This window comes from Macrobrachium rosenbergii, chromosome 51 (assembly GCF_040412425.1).
Source record: "Macrobrachium rosenbergii isolate ZJJX-2024 chromosome 51, ASM4041242v1, whole genome shotgun sequence".
NCBI classification, from domain to species: Eukaryota; Metazoa; Arthropoda; class Malacostraca; order Decapoda; family Palaemonidae; genus Macrobrachium; species Macrobrachium rosenbergii.
The window spans coordinates 72,789,302-72,799,586 of record NC_089791.1 but is presented as its reverse complement, the minus strand read 5'-3'; the positions used below and the strand labels follow the sequence as shown (position 1 = coordinate 72,799,586).

General features: G+C 32.6%; 1 protein-coding gene across 1 annotated transcript in view; it reads left to right on the top strand.

Annotated features, from left to right (window-relative positions):
• The window catches only part of LOC136833488 (retinal homeobox protein Rx2-like), a 286,318-nt gene extending 278,777 nt beyond the window's left edge, over positions 1–7,541 (top strand). Inside the window, 3 exon segments of the mRNA XM_067095702.1 lie at positions 5,696–5,846; positions 6,548–6,733; positions 6,947–7,541. Coding sequence (XP_066951803.1) covers positions 5,696–5,846; positions 6,548–6,733; positions 6,947–7,086 — 477 coding nt within the window. The 3' untranslated portion in view covers positions 7,087–7,541.
• The last annotated feature ends 2,744 nt before the right edge of the window (positions 7,542–10,285 follow it).

The following is a 10,285-nucleotide window of genomic DNA, read 5'->3' as shown; positions in this document are numbered from 1 at the left end:
GAAAGCAAATGGGTGTTCCAGACTAATACACACAAACAAAGCCACTCCAACATCTTCTAAAAACATAACAGACACCTCACACGTCTCGAACTGGCGGACTAACCGCTCACGTCTTCTCGCTGCTGGGAGAAAGGGAGCTGGGGATTTGGCACGATACATATACACATGTGCTACCGGGGTCGAAGCGATGTCAGGCAGGGCAGCCGATCAAAGTCCTTCAAAAGAAGGCATCGTGCTTACCCCATATGAAAAATGGGAAAAAGCATGTTAAACGAAGAAGATTATATATATATATACATATATATATTTATATAATATATATATATATATATATATATATATATATATATATATATATATATGGAAAGAAAGGGGAAGAGAGAGATATTAGCATAAGAGGTAAGTTCTAGAAGCAGTATTACTGATATGGAGAAATGATTTATTCAGTGAAATTATATATTCACCCGTTTTAAAAATATAATAAATAATGGTCATTATTTAGGTTGGAGCCACATAAATGTCACATGCACTGAACATATATTAAAATTATAAATCAGTCAAGTGAATCAATTTACATTTATTTCACTCAGAATTAACGTCAATAAACTATAAATAATTATCGCTTTTTTTAACATGAAGACACTTGGCTGGATAATATCGGAATATAGCCCCTCCGCTGTTTCGCCTACGGTCTTTGCAGTTACTGAAAATTGAATTGTTATTATTTGGTGGTGGTTATCAAGATCTCTTAGGGCTTACAGAAAAGCGTTGGAAAGCATTAAACTTTTCATCATGGTAGAAGAGAGGCCTGATGCCTGAATCAGCAGGAGTTCAAGAATTAGCAACCTGTACCATGCATGATGGCTACATACTGTAGGTATTGAATTTTGATCCGACCCCACCTATTCTTTTCATGTTCGCTCGCGCCAAATCCCTTTTCCTCTACACAAAGGATATCGAATAAGCTTCTTTTTAGGAGCAGTTATAAAATGTATGATAAAGTAAAACACACACACACATATACACACACACACAAATATATATATATATATATATATATATATATATATATATATATATATATATATATATATATATATATATATATATATATATATATATATATTATATAATATATATAGTTTTATATATATATATATATATATATATATATATATATATATATATATATATATATATATATATATACCTATTGAGTATCCTGGATCAGTTGTTTTCATCTCTTTTTTGGACTCTCCACCTGCATTGAGTTTGGTTTAGGCGGAACTCCTTTTGTACAGGTAGCTAAAACGATTTCCACTTTCCCCATGACTTTTGACCGTCGACAAGGGAGTTCCGAGCTGGCCATCATCAGTGAAACAAGGAACTGGAATATTTCAAAAGACTCGGCATAATTCCGAACCCTAATGTCAAGCCGACCAAATTCGCCGCAGGTGGGAGGTAACTAGAGCTGTAAACAACAGCCGATCATTTCAATCAAAGGCTACCCACATCTAAAATACCACCTACGTCGCTACCTTACAAATGTTTTTATTCGCCAGTTATCAATATGATAGTCGAACCAAAACGACTACGAACATATATTACTCTTTAGACGGTGCCACTTTTCTCTGATTTGATTCATAAAGCTTTGACCTAAGTTTGGATGCCGTGTAGATGTGGCAGACACATTGCCACACCTTCCCATACTATTATATTTCTTTTATAAGTCTGATAACGGCAAACAGTTTGACTTGTTCTGCGTATCTAACCGCGAAGACGTAAAATTAAATGAAATCGGAAGAATTGAAATCATACATTAAACTGCTTTGATCAAAAGGTAGGGTGGGGATGATCTAGCGTCTAATTATCTAAATAAATTATACTAATGCCTAATATCCATCCCAGACTCCGTGATGAAAGTAAATGATACAATGCGATAAAAAACACTGTTATTGACTCCTCAACTGATGGCAGATCGTAAATTAACTCGGCCTTGTCCCGGAACGGTCTTTTTCCTCTGGACAACCCTTGGGAGGGATTAGTAGGATTTTATGACCGGATTAAAGAACCCGAATTGAGGAATGCAGATTAACTGTAGTCAGATTATAAGTCAGGAAGAATTTCGGCAACGTAGCTAATGACTTATTATGTGTATAGTGTTTCTATGTGTACTATAAATCTATATACGTAAATTTTACAGATGCACATAATATAATATATATATATATAGACATATACTGTATATTATATATATATATATATATATATATATATATATATATATATATATATATATATATATACATATATAGACATTATATATATATATATATATATATATATATATATATATATATATATATATATATATATATATATATATATATTATATATATATATATATTCTCATATTGCCTCTGTCCATTACTCCATCTAATTGTTCTTTTTGTACTGGTGTTAGAATTCTCTAACATTATGAACTATCAATGCCAAAACTGTTATGTTTGAATTTACTGTACATGACATCCAGTGTTCCAAGGAAGGTAAAGAACAATACAAAGAAAACAGTTATATATATATATATATATATATATATATATATATATATATATATATATATATATATATATATATATATATATATATATATATATATATACTAAAGGATAATTTATGTTTAAGAAAATAATTTGTTTAAGATACCGATAAGTTTTATCACCTATTTTTAAATATTTTCTCTTACCGTTGTAATGAAATTGCCACTATTGTCAAATACGAAATTTTAGGCCCGGAAATTACTGGCAACCATTCGCAGTCATCACTAACAATGTCATCTCTCTCTCTCTCTCTCTCTCTCTCTCTCTCTCTCTCTCTCTCTCTCTCTTTCTGTATATATAGAGAGCTAGAGAGAGAGAGAGAGAGAGAGAGAGAGAGAGAGAGAGAGAGAGATGGCATTATTGGTAAAGAGCTCTAGAGATGGAAAAGACGACGAATAGTCAGGATGTTTTTTTTTTATGTTTATTGGCCAACGTTTCGGGACTCATCCTATTTTTGAGGCTAAATACACCTAAAAATGTACATATGAATAAAACTTAGTTGAAAAATTTAGTACCAGTTATCAAGAAGATAAAAACACTAAAGAGAAAATGTGTTTTAAGAACACTGCAAAATTTAGAACTAAAAGTCACTCAAACACGGAATTTAAAACATGAATAAAAGCAAATAATAGAAAATCTTCAAAGTACCCAAATAAATGAAATCAGAACAACTAAGAAGCCCAACTTCTCAGCTTCAGTGTAAGTTAAGAACTCCGAGTGACTATGGATACGAATACTCGTATAGCTAGAATGAAGACTTTGAAAGGAGCAGTTTAGGCGAAATGAAGAGGCAGAGAAAATAATTGGTTGTTGAGGTTTAGTTCCCATTGTTTTATTAAGAGATTCTAAAATCAAAAGAGAAACGTTACCGTGTGCTTGTGCAGTAATTTCACGGTTTTTATATGAATTAGTTGCCTTCCTCTTGGTGTATTTTCTCAGGTGCTTTGAGAATCATTTTTTCATTTATTTTGAGTACTCAGTATTATGTCGAACTCTCCAATAAGAATTGATGGTAACCCTCAGTTGTATCTTAATGGTGCCGACACAGTGTCTGAGACGAGTAAATATGCAAACCAGTAGGTGCTTGGATCATGGGGAAAAATAATTTATCTAAAAATTTATAAACAGTTGAGCAGTTTTTTTTTTTTAAACAATCATCATTAAATTGGACCAAAAAGAGAATCTTGTTATGAAAGGGTGCATTCCAGAGAAGAGTGTGAGAGCCCTATGACCAAGGGTTATCATGGCATCATTGTTAAAATTATGAAAACAGAATCTAAAAAGTTGGTGCCCAAATCAGTAAACGTCTTTTTTTTATATATCTACCTCTATATATATATATATATATATATATATATATATATATATATATATATATATATATATATATGTGTATATATATACAGTATATATATATATATATATATATATATATATATATATATATATATATATATATATATATATATATATATATATACATGAGTCATCAGATAACATTAATTGTAACGCAACAAGAATTTTACCTGGAATTAACTCAATGTTCACGAAGTTTATTAACATTTCGAAAAGCATAAAACTTAATTATACGTTCTCTCTCTCTCTCGCTCTCTCTCCATTAGTACTGGAAAGTTATCAATAAATTAAAGAAAATAACGTGGACGGTAAAAAAAGATATATTAAAAAGATCTTAATTTCAACCTTATTCTGAGTGATGAGATTCTAATTAATCGTGATTCTTAAAGGAATGTAAACAGAAAAACAATTCAAACACTGAATGGATGCTTTAATAAAACCAAACAATAACTCTTTATCCTATTCTTAAAGCTGTGAAGTCAAAGTCCCAATATTATACCAATTATGGTCTAAGTGCTGCACCCTGTGCACAAAACCTTTTCAACAGGAACATTGGAGATTAACATTTCACCAATAATAACAATTTTAATGCGTTTTGCAAACCATCTTCTTTATAGCTAGGCCATTTAAAATCGGTAGTTAATAGAGTAAAGGTACACCTTTACTTTTTAAAACTGTAAATGAAACTCAAGACTGCTGAAAACTCATTAAATAAAATGAGAAAAGTGATCGTCCCTTACAATCATTACGAAAATCAGGAGTGCAACTATAATGATAGTCTATGATAAGCCTTCAGTAAATAACGAAAACGGAATGTGAGCCAACTAAAACTATGTGAAGATGGCCCAGCTGATAAGAGAAAATTTTCATACACCGAAATCATAATTTTACAGTACGCTATATGATAAAAAAAAAAAAAACAAACCCAACCGAAGGCAAATAACGGCTAGTTTTAGCAGAGGGCAATTCTAACCAGAGAATAGTTTCATCACAGAAATAATACTAATGACAATTTGAATAAACTTATAACATTCTATTGCTCTATACTAGGCATTCTCAATACAGTATACAAAAACAAAGAAAAAAAAAAGTGCCTAAGAAAAAATTCTACGGCAGTTCCACATACTTGTAGAAATACCGGAACACCCACAATGCCAATTTGCCAAAGTTCATTTTCAGACGCGTATAAGTTCAAACAGATTTATTATTCACTAATAGCAAATGATGAAATTGTAAATCACTACACCCTTACTTTAACAGACGTATGTCTAACAGGAAATATTCAACAATAATTTTGTCCTTGAACCCCTGAGCAGGTAATATCATTGCCGACTAATTTTTAAACTAAAATGCACAACTTTTAACTTCATTTAATTTGCTGGTATTCTCCTCAACGAAAACTGCTCAATTAAATATTGAAGGGAACAGTTTCTTTAGAGGAGGTTCTTTACAAGTCGCGTTCAAGAGGAGCTAAAATAACATTCGATGTCAGTTATGCGCCAGAAAAATGGTTTGCACTGACGATTCTTAACAACCGGAAAATGTATAAGCAAGCGCTGGGAAACAGTTTCCAAATGCAAGACGATGATAAACAAAGAACAATCGCATATGCAGCAGCTGCAGCCTATGTAATAACAGTTGAAATTTTCCAGTTGGTTAACCTTTTCCCTCTTTCACGATTAGTCAACGTTCTATTTCCCATAACCAAAACTATATATTTATTATCTTTCCTTCTACAGGTATGGTTTCAAAACAGACGGGCCAAGTTCAGACGAAATGAGCGAAGCGTTCTAGCCCAGCGTTCCACGTCTTTCCGTCCAGCTGATTCAACGCCTTCTATGGCTCCTACAACAGGCCCAGTAGAACAACCACTGGCACCCAGGCCTACCGGTAAATAGCACACGTTTGAAAAAGAACTAGACGATGAACATACTGTACACACATTCACTCTGGAAAGAAGGGACAGTTGGAAGATGCGATGTTGAAAGTCTACTTACCTAAGACAGTTGAGAAGATTTAAAACCGAATTCTTTAATAGTGAAGGCTACCTTGAAAATTATAAGAAAACTTGTGCGTGTCCCGGCTATTCAGCCATAACTAATGGCCCTTGACTTTCTAAGAAACCAACAAGAAAAAAACCTCTTCACGCACGCCGGGAGTATACTGCTTAATCTAACAAGAAATTACAAATTTATATTTGTAAATCTCAGTCATTCAAGAATCTCTCAATTTCATTTTTAACAGGATATTCAATGTTTTACTTAACATTCCAACCCTCTCTCCATTAGTTTCTACGTTAATGAACTCACTTAGCTTAGATTACCAGCCAAATGAAAATGCCATTGAAAACCTATCCAATTACCGGCAGCCGGATGATTTACTGATGTCTGTAAACTGGCGTCTGTTCTGACAATGTCCATTAGTTCCTATTAAGTAACACTTTTTCTGAATGTACAAATACAAAACAAATTATTTATAAATTATCAATCAAAGTACAGTAACATACTTTGCTAGCTTCATTTTTCTAAAATGTAAGGTAAAATTGACCTTCACATTATATACCAGTTTTCCAAATGAAGAGACCTTTCCAGGTAATACCAGTATGGCCATGTGCGACTACAGTGGGTATGGGAGTGTGGGCGTAGGCATTGGCATGGGAGTTGGAGTAGGCCCTTGGAAAGGATCAACCGGCGCTGTGGGAACAACTACACCGCCGTACTTGTCTCATTTTCCTCCGACAAGCTCCCCTACGCCCATGTGCACATCTTTACCACCCGGTAGGTAGAAGTTCCGAGTCAAGTCCAGCATTTGGAATAACAGTCAGTCTAGATAGCCACAACGCTGAAGATTTGTTGATGATTTTCTAAAGTCTAATTGCTCTGTTGATGATTTTTCTAGTATCTAATTGATTTGTTGATGATTGACAATGTTTAACTGTTGAAAATGCCATCTCAATTTCTGACCACCATTCCTTTTCTTTGATCGCAAAGGCTTAGCTGGGAGCTACGGAAGCAGCATGGCAAATGCAGGACAGATGGGAGGGAGCTACATGGGGTCTTCCTTAGCCAACCTGCGACTCCGAGCGCATGAATATTCTCTACACCAAGGACAAGTATCTGGGCAAATGTGATGACTGTTCTCGACTTGCAGCAGCTGCCATCCACTTGCGAAACTTTGTGCCCTTCGGCGGTGTTACGCCACGAATAAATACTGCCTGGATAATAAGCAGTGTTTTTAAAGTAATGAGTAAGCGTGTCTACAATTTGCAAACAGACCAATAACACATTGATGTGTTGAATATACGTTTCTGTTACGATCTGAAAAAGTGTACAGATGAATTTTCAATTAAATCCCCAGGCATTAAACACTGTTTAGACAAGAACTTGGGTATATGCCTAAGCCGTGTTCTTAAGTTCCCAGCTCACAACACAGGTGTTTCAACAAGCACATCATCAATGCAGCTGTAACAGCAGCTGCAACAAACAAAATGACAACTGACTTTATTGCTGACATGGTATGATCAAATTCAGGATACAATTCCTTTTGAAAAAAAATGACAAAAATAAGACATTTAAAAATTAAAAAGAACAGTAAAGTGTACATAAAAAAATTAACAGTGCAATGTCAAACAAAATCAGTGCCTATGATATTGTGGAGTAAGACGTTTTATTTAAGAATAAACGGTATTAAAGAAAAATATGTATAAAATTAGATACTTATCCGATGTTCATTTTCCCATCATATTCTTATATTTGATTAGGAATACGAGTACTATGTTTGCATGCGGTGGAAAAAATTAGGGCATTTAATTACAAATATATATATATATATATATATATATATATATATATATATATATATATATATATATATATATATGTATGTGTATATACATACAGTATATACATACAGTACATACATACATACATACATACATACATATATATATATATATATATATATATATATATATATATATATATATATATATATATGTATGTATGTATGTATGTATATGAATGTATTTTACTGTAATACCACAGTGTAATATGAAGATAAGAAGACCCATAAAACACTATTTGAACGTTGCAACCATATATTTCGGGCACTTCCTTCTGTGTCCCTGTTCACTGGTAAAATATGGACAGATGAAATGATACAGGAGTATATATACAAAGCATATGTAGGTGTGGCATTAAGTCTCCGATGGTATGCAGGTGACCGTTTCCCAAGAAGGAGGGGGAGCAATTCCCTAGTGATTTTTGGCCTCATTAACTCCTGTTTTGCGATTCGTCTGGTGGTCATGTTTCCTGGAGCACCTGTTTGAGAAGAGGTTTAAGGATGAAAACCGCCAAAACCACTAATCCTTGCTCCCCTTCTCCTTCTCCAGGAAACATGACACCTGCATAATCGGAAACAGGAGTTAATGAGGCCAAAAACCACTAGGGAATTGCTCCTCCTTCTCTGGGAAACGGTCACCTGCATACCATCGGAGACTTAATGCTACACCTACATATGCTTGTTGCATATATAAATAGTGTTTTATCATTTCATCTGTCCATATTTTACCATGAACATGGGCATGAAGGAAGTGCTATAAATATATTGTATGCATATTCAAATAGTGTTTTATGGGCCTATATTATCTTCATATATATGTATATGTATATATATATATATATATATATATATATATATATATATATATATATATATATATATATATATATATATATATATATAGTATATATATAGTATATACATACATACATACACACATATATACAGTATATACACACAGACACCACCCTACTGACACACGAGTTACGTTCCGAACGTTCATTTCTGTGTTGAATTATTTGTAAGTTGGTTATTGTACTCTTCATGCCTATTTAAGCACAGTGTGATATAAAGTCAATACAGTACTATACGTTTTTTCATCTTAAGTACTATACGTTTTTTCATCTTAAGTACTATACGTTTTTTCATCTTAAAACACAATACACTGCACATACAGTACTGTGTATACAGAATAGGAGCGCTAAACAAAATCTGAACTTACGGGTGGCAAAGGGGAGCGCTCTCAACGCAAATTTGATTTGTGATCCCGTTTGTTTGTATCTCTGAATGTTCGTCAGTAGGGTGGCGTGTGTTTGTGTGTCTGCATATATATATATATATATATATATATATATATATATATATATATATATATATATATATATATATATATATATATATATATATATATATATATATATATATATAACACATACATATATGTATATATATATATATATATATATATATATATATATATATATATATATATATATATATATATATATATATATATATATATATATATATATATATATATATATATATATATATATATATATATATATATATATATATATATGTGTGTGTGTGTGTGTGTGTGTGTGTGTGTGTGTGTGTATAATATGGAAAATAATGTTCCACCGGGAGAAGAATTTCCAAAACGAACCAGGATAGAATTAAGCGCCTTGAATTTCACCTCAGAAAAAGATAATGAAAAATCCGAATTTCTCGTTTCCCGCAGTATGCATACTCAACCTTCCTTGGGGTTAAACATTTCACATCATTTGCAGTTCATCACTAAGTACCATGACTCTGGACAATAACTGACTAATTCTACACTTTTCACCTTCATGATGAACAACTTCGGAAAACAGCTTGAAATTAAAGTAACAAAATAATGCATTCAGACAACTTAGTCAGTGGATAGTATTAACAACTCTAACTTCAAAAATATTGTTTAGTGTACTGAACACTAAAGAAACTGAACGGTTTTACAAAAAAAATAAAAAAAAAAAACAATTCTTGAAATTACAGTTACGAAGTTATCCAAAATAAAGAAAAATACTCAAATTCGGTCACACTCCTCGTAGCAACATCTTTTATTCGCCGGTATGTGCTTAACACTTCGTCAACAGAGCGACCGTCTAATTTTTTATTCTAATAAACTTGTCGTTTAACTCTTCAAAAATACCAACCAATGAGAAAAAATTATGCGGATTAGTTTCTCATGTTTCGGTAAATCGTTCCCTTCCGTTCAAATGCAACAAAACAAAGTCAACGGATTGTTACCACTGTGATCCAAAGCACTGTATGACATATATGAGTCGCAACCAAATAAATTGTGCAAAAAAAAAAAAAAAAAAAAAAATTAAACGGCTGGCCTTATTCCTGATCTTGAATCGGATAGCAACTATACATCACCTTTTTACTATTTCTTCCAGTGTTTACTGTGTCTATAGCTTTGATATGGGGCTTTCTAAATCTGT